The sequence below is a fragment of the Salmo salar genome, chromosome ssa22, assembly GCF_905237065.1.
Source record: "Salmo salar chromosome ssa22, Ssal_v3.1, whole genome shotgun sequence".
Classification (NCBI taxonomy): Eukaryota; Metazoa; Chordata; class Actinopteri; order Salmoniformes; family Salmonidae; genus Salmo; species Salmo salar.
In genome coordinates, this window is record NC_059463.1 from 26,099,904 (window position 1) to 26,115,000 (window position 15,097).

The following is a 15,097-nucleotide window of genomic DNA, read 5'->3' on the forward strand; positions in this document are numbered from 1 at the left end:
AGGTTTCGAGGCTGACGTTTGGCAACTCGAACCTTCAGCTCCCTCTACAGATTTTCTATGGGATTAAGGTCTGGAGACTGGCTAGGCCACTCCAGGAGCTTAATGTGCTTCTTCTTGAGCCACTCCTTTGTTGCCTTGGCCGTGTGTTTTGGGTCATTGTCATGCTGGAATACCCATCCACGACCCATTTTCAATGCCCTGGCTGAGGGAAGGAGGTTCTCACCCAAGATTTGACGGTACATGGCCCCGTCCATCGTCCCTTTGATGCAGTGAAGTTGTCCTGTCCCCTTAGCAGAAAAACACCCCCAAAGCATAATGTTTCCACCTCCATGTTTGACGATGGGGATGGTGTTCTTGGGGTCATAGGCAGCATTCCTCCTCCTCCAAACACGGCAAGTTGAGTTGATGCCAAAGAGCTCCATTTTGGTCTCATCTGACCACAAAACCTTCACCCAGTTGTCCTCTAAATCATTCAGATGTTCATTGGCAAACTTCAGACAGGCATGTATATGTGCTTTCTTGAGCAGGGGGACATTGCGGGCGCTGCAGGATTTCAGTCCTTCACGACGTAGTGTGTTACCAATTGTTTTCTTGGTGACTATGGTCCCAGCTGCCTTGAGATCATTGGCAAGATCCTCCCGTGCAGTTCTGGGCTGATTCCTCACCGTTCTCATGATCATTGCAACTCCACGAGGTGAGATCTTGCATGGAGCCCCAGGCCGAGGGAGATTGACAGTTCTTTTGTGTTTCTTCCATTTGCGAATAATCGCACCAACTGTTGACACCTTCTCACCAAGCTGCTTGGCGATGGTCTTGTAGCCCATTCCAGCCTTGTGTAGGTCTACAATCTTGTCCCTGACATCCTTGGAGAGCTCTTTGGTCTTGGCCATGGTGGAGAGTTTGGAATCTGATTGATTGATTGCTTCTGTGGACAGGTGTCTTTTATACAGGTAACAAACTGAGATTAGGAACACTCCCTTTAAGAGTGTGCTCCTAATCTCAGCTCGTTACCTGTATAAAAGACACCTGGGAGACAGAAATCTTTCTGATTGAGAGGGGGTCAAATACTTATTTCCCTCATTAAAATGCAAATCAATTTATAAGATTTTTGACATGCGTTTTTCTGGATTTTTTTGTTGTTATTCTGTCTCTCACTGTTCAAATAAACCTACAATTAAAATTATAGACTGATCATTTCTTTGTCAGTGGGAAACGTACAAAATCAGCAGGGGATCAAATACTTTTTTCCCTCACTGTATATTGAAGCAACATCTCAAGACATCAGTCAGGAAGTTAAAGCTTGGTCACAAATGGGTCTTCCAAATGGACAACGACACCGAGCAAACTTCCAAAGTTGTGGCAAAATGGCTTAAGGACAACAAAGTCAAGGTATTGGAGTCGCCATCACAAACCCCTGACCTCAATCCCATAGAAAATTTGTGGGCAGACTGAAAAGAGTGTGCGAGCAAGGAGGCCTACATACATTTTACATTTGAGTCATTTAGCAGACGCTCTTATCCAGAGCGACTTACAGTAGTGAATGCATACATTTCATAAATTGTTTTAATATTTTTTTTTGTACTGGCCCCCCGTGGGAATCGAACCCACAACCCTGGCATTGCACACACCATGCTGGCGTTGCAAACACCATGCTCTACCAACTGAGCCACAGGGAAGGCCTACAAACCTACAAAGGCCTACAAAGAAATTAAAGCTGAAATAAATCATTCTCTCTACTATTTTTATTTCACATTCATAAAATAAAGTGGTGATCTTAACTGACCTAAGACAGGGAATTTTTACTAGGATTAAATGGCAGGAATTGTGAAAAACTGAGTTTAAATGTATTTGGCTAAGGTGTATGTAAACTTCCGACTTCCGACTAGTTGTCTTACCTGACAAGAGAGTCTTGGTTTATGACTAAAAGGGAGAGATGGAAGTGTGGGGTTGGGTTGATGTTGTGGCGGCGGCAGGGGGCGTACCCTCGTATCCTGAGATGATGCGTTCGGCCAGCGCCAGACAACATGACTCCTCCTCCTCTCCTACAGCTTCGTCCCCCTGCACCTTCAGCAGGTAGGGAGTGATCTTGAACGGGTTGTAGCGCATCTCCCCCTCATGGTCCTTACCACCCCTACACACACACACATTATAAACAAAGGCCTAAAACAAATGCATACTGACACATCTATACACACACACACTTTGCAGATTACTGCCTCTACACACAGACACACACCTGATCCTGCAGAAGAAGGACTTGACCTGGGCACACTCAAACAGGACTGCCGCTGTAGAGAGACAGGAGAGGATAGGGGTTACACACTCATTTACAACAACACCACACACACACGCAAACAAACACACACACACGTACCTCTGTGTGAGCTGCTCCAGGGTGGTAGGTGTGGCTGGGCAGTGTGCGAGTAGAACACGTTGACGTCCTGGTGGAACAGCAGCTCCACAAACTTAGCAGAGTCCAGGAACTTCTTCTTACAACAAAGGATGCTGGGAGCCTGCTCCGAGGCGTACATCACGCGTCCGCTCACCAGGGAAAATACCACCAAGAACGAGTTCTAAACACACAGAGACACACAGAAGCAAAATGTTTTTTTTTATTCTTTTTTTTATTTAACCAGGTAGGCCAGTTGAGAACAAGTTCTCATTTGCAACTGTGACCTGGCCAAGATAGAGCAAAGCAGTGCAACAAAAACAACACAGAGTTACACATGGGATAAAAAAAACATACAGTCAATAACACAATAGAAAAATCTATATACAGTGTGTGCAAATGTAGTAAGATTAGGGAGGTAAGGCAATAAATAGGCCATAGTGGTGAAATAATTAAAATTTAGCATTAACACTGGAGTGATATTTCTGCAGATGATGATGTGCAAGTAGAGATACTGGGGTGCAAAAGAGCCCCCAAAAAATAGACAAATAACAATATGGGGAGGAGGTAGTTGGGTGGGCTATTTACAGATGGGCTGTGTACAGGTACAGTGATCGGTAAGCTGCTCTGACAGCTGATGCTTAAAGTTAGAGAGGGAGATATAAGTCTCCAGCTTCAGTGATTTTTGCAATTCGTTCCAGTCATTGACAGCAGAGAACTGGAAGGAAAGGCGGCCAAAGGGGGTGTTGGCTTTGGGGATGACCAGTGACATATACCTGCTAGAGCGCGTGCTACGGGTGGGTGTTGTTATGGTGACCAGTAAGCGGAGATAAGGCGGAGCTTTACCTAGCAAAGACTTATAGATGACCTGGAGCCAATGGGTCTGGCGACGAATATGTAGCGAGGGCCAGCCAACGAGAGCATACAGGTCACAGTGGTGGGTAGTATATGGGGCTTTGGTGACAAAACACTGTGATAGAATACATCCAATTTTCTGAGTAGAGTGTAAATGACATTGCCGAAGTCAAGGATCGGTAGGATAGTCAGTTTTACGAGGGTATGTTTGGCAGCATGAGTGAAGGAGGCTTTGTTGTGAAATAGGAGGCCGATTCTAGATTTAATTTTGGATTGGAGATGCTTAATGTGAGTCTGGAAGGAGAATTTAGTCTAACCAGACACCTATATATTTGTAGTTGTGCACATATTCTAAATCAGAACCGTCCAGAGTAGTGATGCAAGTCGGGTGGGCGGGTGCGGGTAGCAAATCGGTTGAAAAGCATGCTTTTAGTTTTACTAGCATTTAAAAGCAGTTGGAGGCCATGGAAGGAGTGTTGTATGGCACTGAAGCTCGTCTGGAGGTTTGTTAACACAGTGTCCAAAGAAGGGCCAGATGTATACAGAATGGTGTCGTCTGCGTAGAGGTGGATCAGAGACAACTTCTTTGCTCGCTTTGAGGACAATACAGCGCCACCGACACGGCACGCTACCAAAACCTGCGGGCTCTCCTTCACTGCAGCCAACGTGAGTAAAACATTTAAACGTGTTTACCCTCGCAAGGCTGCCGGCCCAGACGGCATCTCTAGCCGCGTCCTCAGACGCTGGGTCTCGACCCCGCCCTGTGCAACTGGGGCCTGGACTTCCTGACGGGCCGCCCCCAGGTGGTGAGGGTAGGAAACAATATCTCCACCCCACTGATCCTCAACACTGGCCCCACAAGGGTGCGTTCTCAGCCCTCTCCTGTACTCCCTGTTCACCCATGACTGCACGCCTCCAACTCAATCATCAAGTTTGCAGACGACACTACAGTGGTGGGCTTGATTACCAACAACGACGAGATGGCCTACATGGAGGAGGTGAGGGCCCTCAGAAATAACCTCACACTCAATGTCAACAAAATAAAGGAGATGATCGTGGACTTCAGGAAACAGCAGAGGGAGCAGCCCCCTATCCACATCGACAGGACAGTAGTGACGAAGGTTGAAAGTTTTAACTTCCTCTGCGTACACATCACGGACAAACTGAAATGGTCCACCCACACAGACAGCATGGTGAAGGCGGCGCAGCAGCGCCTCTTCAACCTCAGGAGGCTGAAGAAATTCGGCATGTCACCAAAAACACTCACAAACTTTTACAGATGCACAATCGAGAGCATCCTGTCAGGCTGTATAACCGCCTGGTACGGCAACTGCTCTGCCCACAACCGTAAGGCTTTCCAGAGGGTAGTGAGGTCTGCACAACGCATCACTGGGGGAAAACTACCTGCCCTCCAGGACACCTACACCACCTGATGTCACAGGAAGGGCAATAAGATCATCAAGGACAACAACCACCCGAGCCACTGTCTGTTCACCCCGCTATCATCCAGAAGGCGAAGTCAGTACAGGTGCATCAAAGCTGGGACCGGGAGACTGAAAAACAGCTTCTATCTCAAGGCCATCAGACTGTTAAACAGCCATCACTAACATTGAGTGGCTGCTGCCAACATACTGACTCATCTCTAGCCACTTTAATAATTAAAAATTGGATGTAATAAATGTATCACTAGCCACTTGAAACAATGTCACTTTATATAATGTTTACATACCCTACATTACTCATCTCATATGTATATACTGTACTCTATACCATCTACTGCATCTTGCCTATGCTGTTCGGCCATCGCTCATCCATATATTTTTATGTACATATTCTTATTCATTCCTTTACACTTGTGTGTGTATAAGGTAGTTGTTAAATTACTTGTTAGATATTACTGCGTGGTCGGAACTAGAAGCACAAGCATTTCGCTACACTCGCATTAACATCTGCTAACCATGTGTATGTGACAAATAAAATTTGATTTGATCTGAGCAAGAGCGACATCATTGATATATACAGAGAAAAGAGTCGGCCAGAGAATTGAACCCTGAGGCACCCCCATAGAGACTGCCAGAGGTCCGGACAACAGGCCCTCCGATTTGACACACTGAACTCTATCTGAGAAGTAGTTGGTGAACCAGGCGAGGCAGTCATTAGAGAAACCAAGGCTATTGAGTTTGCCGATAAGAATGCGGTGATTGACAGAGTTGAAAGCCTTGGCCAGGTCGATGAAGACGGCTGCACATTACTGTCTTTTATCGATGGCGGTTATGATATTGTTTAGGACCTTGAGCGTGGCTGAGGTGCACCCATGACCAGCTCGGAAACCAGATTGCATAGAGGAGAAGGTACGGTGGGATTCGAAATGGTCGGTGATCTATTTGTTAACTTGGCTTTCGAAGATTTTAGAAAGGCAGGGCAGGATGGATATAGGTCTATAACAGTTTGGGTCTAGAATGTCTCCCCCTTTGAAGAGGGGGATGACCACGGCAGCTTTCCAACCTTTGGGGATCTCAGACGATATGAAAGTGAGGTTAAACAATTTTGGCGGATCATTTTAGAAAGAGAGGGTCCAGATTGTCTAGCCCAACTGCTTTGTAGGGATCCAGATTTTGCAGCTCTTTCAGAACATCAGCTATCTGGATTTGGGTGAAGGAGAGGCAGGGAGACTTGGGCAAGATTCTGCGGGGGTGCAGAGCTGTCGACTGGGGTAGCCAGGTGGAAAGCATGGCCAGCCTTGGGAAAATGCTTATTGAAATTCTCGATTATCATAGATTTATCGGTGGTGACAGTGTTTCCTAGCCTCAGTGCAGTGGGCAGCTGGGAGGAAGTACTCTTATTCTCCATGGATTTTACAGTGTCCCATAACCTTTTGGAGTTTGTGCTACAGGATGCAAAATTCTGTTTGAAAAAGCTAGCCTTTGCTTTCCTAACTGCCTGTGTATATTGGTTCCTAACTTCCCTGAGAAGTTGCATATCGCGGGGGCTATTCGATGCTAATGCATTACGCCACAGGATGTTTTTGTGCTGGTCAAGGGCAGTCAAGTCTGGAGTGAAACAAGGGCTCTATCTGTTCTTAGTTCTACATTTTTGGAATGGAGCATGCTTATGTAAGATGGTGAGGAAAGCACTTTAAAAAAAATAACCAAGCATCCTCTACTGACGGGATGAGGTCAATATCCTTCCAGGGTACCCGGGCCAGGTCGATTAGAAAGGCCTGCTCACTTTAGTGTTTTAGGGAGAGTTTGACAGTGATGAGGGGTGGTCGTTTGACTGCGGACCCATTACGGACGCAGGCAATGAGGCAGTGATCGCTGAGATCCTGGTTGAAGACAGCAGAGCTGTATTTAGAGGGCAAGTTGGACAGGATGATACAGTTGAAGTTGGAAGTTTACATACACTTAGGTCGGAGTCATTAAAACTCGTTTTTCAACCACTCCACAAATGTATTGTTAACAAACTATAGTTTTGGCATTTTTCCAACAATTGTTTACAGACAGATTATTTCACTTGTAATTCCCCGTATCACAATTCCAGTGGGTCAGAAGTTTACATACAGTAAGTTGACTGTGCCTTTAAACAGTTGGAAAATTTCAGAAAATTATGTCATGGCTTTAGAAGCTTCTGATAGGCTAATTGATATAATTTGAGTCAATTGGAGGTGTACCTGTGGATGTATTTCAAAGCATACCTTCAAACTCAGTGCCTCTGCTTGACATCATGGGGAAACCAAAAGAAATCAGCCAAGACCTCAGAAAAAAAATTGTAGACCTCCACACGTCTGGTTCATCCTTGGGAGCAATTTCCAAACGCCTGAAGGTACCACGTTCAACTGTACAAACAATAGTGCGCAAATATAAACACCATGGGACCACGCAGCCGTCATACCACTCAGGAAGGAGACGCATTCTGTCTCCTAGAGATGAACGTACTTTGGTGAGAAAAGTGCATATCAATCCCAGAACCACAGGAAAGGACCTTGTAAAGATGCTGGAGGAAACAGGTACAAAAGTATCTATATCCACAGTAAAACGAGTCCTCTGGTCTGATGAAACAAAAATACAACGGTTTGGCCATAATGACCATCGTTATGTTTGGAGGAAAAAGGGGGAGGATTGCAAGCCGAAGAACACCATCCCAACCGTGAAGCACGGGGTTGGAAGCATCCTGTTGTGGGGGTGCTTTGCTGCAGGAGGGACTGGTGCACTTCACAAAATAGATGGCATCATAAGGATGGACAATTATGTTGATATATTGAAGCAACATCTCAAGACATCAGTCAGGAAGTTAAAGCTTGGTCGCAAATGGGTCTTCCAAAGGGACAGTGACCCCAAGCATACTTCCAAAGTTGTGGCAAAATGGCTTAAGGACAACAAAGTCAAGGTATTAGAGTGGCCATCACAAAGCCCTGACCTCAATTCTATAGAAAATGTGTAGGCAGAACTGAAAAAGCGTGTGCGAGCAAGGAGGCCTACAAACCTGACTCAGTTACACCAGCTCTGTCAGGAGGATTGGGCCAAAATTCACCCAACTTATTGTGGGAAGCTTGTGGAAGGCTACCTGAAACGTTTGACCCAAGTTAAACAATTTAAAGGCAATGCTACCAAATACTAATTGAGTGTATGTAAACTTCTGACCCACTGGGAATGTGATGAAAGAATTAAACACTGAAATAAATCATTCTCTCTACTATTATTCTGACATTTCACATTCTAAAACAGGGAATTTGTACTTGGATTAAATGTTAGGAATTGTGAAAAAACTGAGTTTAAATGTATTTGGCTAAGGTGTATGTAAACTTCTGACTTTATCTGTATCTATGAGGGTGTCCATGGTTACGGATTTAGGGTTGTACCTGGTAGGTTCCTTGATAATTTGTGTGAGATTGAGGGCGTCTATCTTAGATTGTAGGACGGCCGGGGTGTTAAGCATATCCCAGTTTAGGTCACCTAACAGTACAAACTCTGAAGATAGATGGGGGGCAATCAATTCAAATATGGTGTCCAGGGCACAGCTGGGGGCTGATGGGGGTCTATAACAAGCGGCAAAGGTGAGAGACCTATTTCTGGAAAGGTGTATTTTTAGAAGTAGAAGCTCAAATTGTTTGGTCACAGACCTGGATAGTATGACAGAACTCTGCAGGCTATCTCTGCAGTAGATTGCAACTCCGCCCCCTTTGGCAGTTCTATCTTGTTGGAATATGTTGTAGATGGGGATGGAAATTTCAGAATGTTTGGTGGCCTTCCTAAGCCAGGATTCAGACACGGCTAGGACATCAGGGTTGTGGAGTGTGCTAAAGCAGTGAATAAAACAAACTTAGGGAGGAGGCTTCTGATGTTAACATGCATAAAACCAAGGCTTTTACGGTTACAGAAGTCAATAAATGAGAGTGCCTGGGGCCTGGGAATAGGTGTGGTGCTGGGAGCTACAGGGCCTGGGTTAACGTCAACATCATCAGAGGAACAGAGGAGGAGTAGGATAAGGGTACTGCTAAAGACTATAAGAACTGGTTGTCTAGTACGTTCGAAACAAAGAATAAAAGGACCAGATTTCTGTGCGTGGTGGAATAGATTCAGGGCATAATGTACAGACAAGGGTATGGTCGGATGTGAGTACAGTGGAGGTAAACCTAGGCATTGAGTGACGATGAGAGCGGTAGTGTCTCTGGAGGCAACAGTTAAGCCAGGTGAGGTCTCCGCATGTGTGGGGGGTGGGAGAAAAGAGCTATCTAAGGCGTGTAGGGTGGGGCTGGGGGCTCTACAGTGAAATAAAACAATAACAAACCTAAACAGCAGTAGACAAGGCATATTGACATTAGGGAGAGGCATGTGTAGCCGAGTGATCATAGGGTCCAATGAGCAGCAATAGCTGGGTCAGGGAGCTGTTCGGTAGTCGCTACTACGCTAGGCGAGCTGGAGACACGCCGATTCAGAAAGCTGGCGGGCCAGGGCTAGCAGATGGGTCTACGGCAACGTCGCAACGATTAAGCCTGTTGAAACCTCCTCGGATGATTACGTTAGCAGACCAGTCGTGATGGATCGGCGGGGCTCCGTGTCGGCAAGAAGGGTCCAGGACAATTGGCAAAAGAGGTATTGTAGCCCAAGTATAAGCTGGTAGACCTCTTCAGCTACCTGGGACAGAGGCGTTAGACAGCAGTAGCCACTCAGGTTGCAGCTAGCTAGCTGCGATGATCCGGTGTACTGGTCCAAAACTTGCAGTAGGAATCCGGTGATGTGATAGAGAAAAAGCAGTCCGATATGCTCTGGGTTGATATCGCGCTGTGCAGACTGGCAGGTTTTGACCGAGCTGAAGCTGGCTGGTGTCCGTGTTATCAGTGAAGACAGCTAGCAGTGGCTAACTGCCTAGTAGCTAGTTAGTTGGCTAGCTTCTGATGGGGGTTCCGGTTCTAAAGTATAAAAATAGCAGAGCCGTACCACATTGGGTGAGGCGGGTTGCAGGAAAGTATATTCAGTGCGTAGATGGAAAGAGTGATTAAAATACATGAAATATATACAGAAAAAGCGAGGAAAACTACTATTTACACGGGACAAGACAAAAACACACATCCGACTGCTACGCCATCTTGGATCTATTTGCATGTACACACACACACACACACACACACACACACACACACACACACACACACACACACGCACACACACACACGCGTGCACGCACACACGCACGCACGCACGCACGCACGCACCCATAACCACACGCATATAGAAGACCACACACAAGCCGGTGTGTGAACCAGATATGCAAGATTTTAATAAACAGTAAAACCAAAAGCACTTTGGGGGGGTTGTTTTCCATGTTTCTGAGGCTGTGTGTATAAGTGTGTGTTGTACCATGTTTTTGAAGGTGTCTGTATGAGTGTGTGTTGTGTACCGTGTTTTTGAAGGTGTGTTCAGAGGTGACTCTCTTCAGCTCCTCTAATGTACAGGACGTGGCGTCTGGTCTCTCCTCCTGGCTGTTACGCAGCAGCAGCTTGTAGTACTCACTGTTGGCTACAGGGGGTGCCACAAATACAATACTCAATACTCACAGCATTCAATTTTAATCCAAGCAAACGCTTCACACTCACTGACCAACTTTCTTTTTTAATGAAAAATTATGAGGAAAACAGGAAGATATTTTGTACTAACACTAAGTGAATAACAAGCTTGCTATCTCTAGTCAGGCTTTCTGGTTAATCACCTAACCTCCCGCTCTAGTTTTAGTACTTTGTATTACCTTGGACTTGTTTGACACAGTTGAGTGCGTAGTGTAGTGCCTCTACAGTGCTGGCTTTACTGCGACTGCATTTGTCTGACGGAACAATCTTCTTCATCTCAGCTACTGTCATCATCATCTCCCTTTGAGCCTGACTCTGACCTGCATCAGTCTGCTCACTGTTCAACAAACACACAATATTATTAGACAGACACAAGTTGGTTAAACACACAAATAATAAATAGGAACACACACAATCAATAATCAATACAGGCGGCGCTCCTAGTGGCCGGTGATTTTAATGCAGGAAAACTGAAATCCGTCTTCTCATTTCTACCAACATGTCATCTGTGCAAGAAACAAAAAAAAAGGAGATCACCTTTACTCCATACACAGAGACACATTAAAACGCTCTCTCTCACCTTCCATTTGGCAAAATTGACCATTACTCTATCCTCTTGATTCCTGCTCACAAGCAAAAACTCAAAAACAGGAAGAAGTACCAGTGATGCGCTCAATACGGAAGTGGTCCAATGAAGCCGATGCCAAGCTACAGGACTGTTTCACTAGCACAGACTGGAATTCATCTGATGGAAACTATCACGGATTACAAAGGGAAACCCAGCCGCGAGATGCCCAGTGACGCGAGCCTACCAGACGAGCTAAATGCCTTCTATGCTCAATTCGAAGCCAGAAACACTGAAACATGCATGAGAGCACCAGCTGTTCTGGACGAGTGTGTGATCACGCTCTCCGTTGCCGATGTGAGTAAGATCTTTAAACAGGTTCACTTTTGACAAGGCAGGAGGACCAGACGGATTACCAGGACGCGCACTCATAGCATGCGCTGACCAGCTGACAAGTGTCCTCACTGATATTTTTAACCTCTCCCTGTAATACCTACATGTTTCAAGCAGACCACCATAGTCCATGTGCCCAAGAACACCAAAGTAACCTGTCTAAATTACTATTGCCCTGTAGCACTCACATCTGTAGCCATGTAATGCTTTGAAAGGCTGGTCATGGCTCACATCAACACCATCATACCAGACCCACTAATTCACATACCACCCCAACAGATCCACAGATGACACAATCTCTATTGCACTCCACACTGCCCTTTCCCACTTGGACAAAAGGAACACCTACGTGAGAATGCTGTTCACTGACTACAGCTCAGCGTTCAACACTATTGTGCCCTCCAAGCTCATCACTAAGCTAAGGACCCTGGGACTGAGCACTTCCATCTGCAACTGGATCCTAGATAGCCTGACGGGGTGGCCCCAGGTATAGTATTTAGTATTTTATTTGATTAGGCTAGTGCTGGTGGTGAGGGTAGGCAACAACTCATCCGTCACTCTGACCCTCAACACCATCCTTAAGTTTGCTGATGACCCAACAGTGGTAGGCCTGATCACTGATGATGATGAGACAGCCTACAGGGAGGAGGTCAGAGACCTGGCAGTGTGGTGTCAGGACAACAACCTCTCCCTCAACGTCAGCAAGACAAAGGAGCTGATTGTGGATTACAGGAAACAGGGGGCTGTAGTGGAGTGGGTCGAGAGCTTCAAGTTCCACGGTGTCAACATCACTAAATCCTGTCATGATCCAAACACAGTCATGAAGAGGGCATGACAACACTTTTTCCCCCTCAGGAGGCTGAAAGATTTGGCATGGGCCCCCACATCCTCAAAAATGTATACAGCTGCACCACTGAGAGCATCTTGACTGGCTGCATCACCGCTTGGTATGGCAACTTCTTGACATCCGACCGTAAGGCGCTGCAGAGGGTAGTGCGTGCGGCCCGGTACATCACTGGGGCCGAGCTCACTGCCATCCAGGACCTCTATACCAAGCGGTGTCAGAGGAAGGCCCTAAAATAATTGTCAAAGACTTCAGCCATCCAAGTCATAGACTGTTCTCTCTGCTACTGCTCGGCAAGCAGTACCAGAGTGCCAAGTCTGGGACCAAAAGGCTCCTGAACTTGATTGATTTGATTTAGAAACACACACACACACACACACACACACACACACACACACACACACACACACACACACACACACACACACACACACACACACACACACACACACACACACACACACACACACACACACACACACACACACACCTGGCGCTGCCCTCCGTGTGTTGGCCTGCCTGTCCAGAGAGGGCGCTGTGGAGACCACAGGAGAACGAGCCAGTATGACACTTAGAACTGGTGGAGGAGACGTGAGAGAGATGAGAGGGTATGGGGAGAACTACAGAAAATCAGAAATCTGCAATCTAGTGTGGTATGCCCCACGTAATTGCACAAAGGATTACGAAAGCCTTAAATGCCTGAATTGCCAAGACGTTAGACAGTTTAGTTTGAATTAATGTGTCCTAGATTTAGACTGCTTTAGTTAGGCCTAAAGAATAGTTTGAGATGATTTCTGAGGCAAGGCACAACTAGACCAGCAAAACAGCATTTAGGGCTGCTGACCCAAAAATGTAAACACAATTGAGGCCAAATGATTTGAGGCCACAATTGGTAATGGCGAAGGTGCATAAAGATGGCGTCACCCATGTACTTACCACAAATGCCTTGTTTGCTAAATTTGCCATACTGTACATTGCTCTCTGTTACTCTTTTTTTGTATCGGCATTCGCGCAGAATACATGATCCCAATTCTAGCTCCAAGACAGTGGCAATTGGAAAAAATAGATTGTGCTGATTTACTGGCAAATTGAACCATGTCACACGCCATAGTTGAAGAACTCTGTGGGTAGTGCTAAAAACAATGATGTAATATCTGAATTCTTCCATCTTTATGCACCTTCACCATTGGGAGGGGACACATTGGGACACATTGGCAGGCTGTTTGGCTCACTCTGGTGATGACACAGCACTGTTGAGTAGTTTTGTTGGGTAGTTTTGGAGAACCGAGTCTTGGGGAGCAAACAGGAAGTTGGATAGGACGTTACCTCTTGGTCGATGTGGCGCCACTGTTGCTGAGAGGGCTGTGATTGGCCGAGGCAGAGAGGTCATGTGATCCACTGGCCATCTCCTCGTCTTCCTGCCCCGCCTCTCCACAAGAGGGCTCTCCACCAATCTCCTCTACCCCTAACCTCTCCTCCCTCACCCCTTCCCCAGCTCCTTGTTTCCCTGGCAACACATCCCCCCTCCCACCTCCCTCCCCAGTCGTCGGGGGTGATGAGGGTTCCTCACCTTCCAGACCGCTATCTCCTCCAGCCATTCCCAAACCCTGCCCCTTTAGGAGTTAATAATCAATCAGCTGTGTCCAACTACACCAGTCAATGGGCTTATTCGTTCAGCAGAGAAGTAGGACAGAGGCCCATTGGTAGTCTGGGGTTATAAGGTGTGGTTGTAAGGTATGCTTTGAGTGTTGGGTGTAAAGGCGTGGTCTGTAGAGCACTGCGGGGAGAAAAGAGAGAGAAAGGAGATCCAATAGCAGTACAAGGCCCAGTGTTACTCTGATACAGTTGAAGTCGGAAGTTTACAAACACCTAGGTTGGAGTCATTAAAACTAGTTTTTCAACCACTCCACAAATTTCTTGTTAACAAACTATAGTTTTGGCAAGTCGGTTAGGACATCTACTTTGTACATGACACAAGTAATTTGTCCAACAATTGTTTACAGACAGATTATTTCACTGTATCACAATTCCAGTGGGTCAGAAGTTTTCATACACTAAGTTGACTGTGCCTTTAAACAGATTGGAAAATTCCAGAAAATGATGTCATGGCTTTAGAAGCTTCTGATAGGCGAATTGACATCATTTGAGTCAATTGGAGGTGTACCTGTGGATGTATTTCAAGGCCTACCTTCACATTCAGTGCCTCTTTGCTTGACATCATGGGAAAATGTAAAGAAATCAGCCAAGACCTCAGAAAGAAAATGTAGACCTCCACAAGTCTGGTTCACCCTTGGGAGCAATTTCCAAATGCTTGAAGGTACCACGTTCATCTTTACAAACAATAGTACGCAAGTATAAACACCATGGGACCACGCAGATGTCATACCGCTCAGGAAGGAGACGCGTTCTGTCTCCTAGAGATGAATGTACTTTGGTGCAAAAAGTGCATATCAATCCCAGAACAGCAAAGGACCTTGTGAAGATGCTGGAGGAAACAGGTACAAAAGTATCTATATCCACAGTAAAACGAGTCCTATATCGACATAACCCGAAAGGCCACTCAGCAAGGAAGAAGCTACTGCTCCAAAACCGCCATAAAAAAGCCAGACTATGGTTTGCAACTGCACATGGGGACAAAGATCGTACTTTTTGGAGAAATGTCCTCTGGTCTGATGAAACAAAAATAGAACTATTCGGCCATAATGACCATCGTTATGTTTGGAGGAAAAAGGGGAGGATTGCAAGCCGAAGAACACCATCCCAACCGTGAAGCACGCGGGCGGCAGCATCATGTTGTGGGGGTGCTTTGCTGCAGGAGGGACTGGTGCACTTCACAAAATAGATGGCATCATGAAGAGGAAAATTATGTGGATATATTGAAGCAACATCTCAAGACATCAGTCAGAAAGTTAAAGCTTGGTCGCAAATCGGTCTTCCAAATGGACAATGACTCCAAGCATACTTCCAAAGTTGTGGAAAAATGGCTTA

General features: G+C 46.0%; 1 protein-coding gene across 4 annotated transcripts in view; it reads right to left on the reverse strand.

The window, feature by feature from the left end:
- per3 (period circadian clock 3) overlaps window positions 1–15,097 on the reverse strand; it is a 33,123-nt gene that overhangs the window by 11,975 nt on the left and 6,051 nt on the right. For 2 of the 4 annotated variants that reach the window (XR_006761410.1, XM_045705749.1), the window contains exons 2-8: window positions 13,342–13,886; window positions 12,600–12,686; window positions 10,487–10,644; window positions 10,142–10,260; window positions 2,375–2,573; window positions 2,237–2,288; window positions 1,983–2,131 (exon numbers count right to left, since the gene is read on the reverse strand). Coding sequence is in view for 3 of the 4 variants with exons in the window: in XM_045705749.1 (XP_045561705.1) it covers window positions 1,983–2,131; window positions 2,237–2,288; window positions 2,375–2,573; window positions 10,142–10,260; window positions 10,487–10,644; window positions 12,600–12,686; window positions 13,342–13,499 (922 nt within the window). In the remaining variant the exon portion in view is untranslated. The remainder of the gene's footprint in view (window positions 1–1,982; window positions 2,132–2,236; window positions 2,289–2,374; window positions 2,574–10,141; window positions 10,261–10,486; window positions 10,645–12,599; window positions 12,687–13,341; window positions 13,887–15,097) is intronic. The other 2 variants (XM_045705750.1, XM_045705751.1) reach the window with 2 other exon arrangements.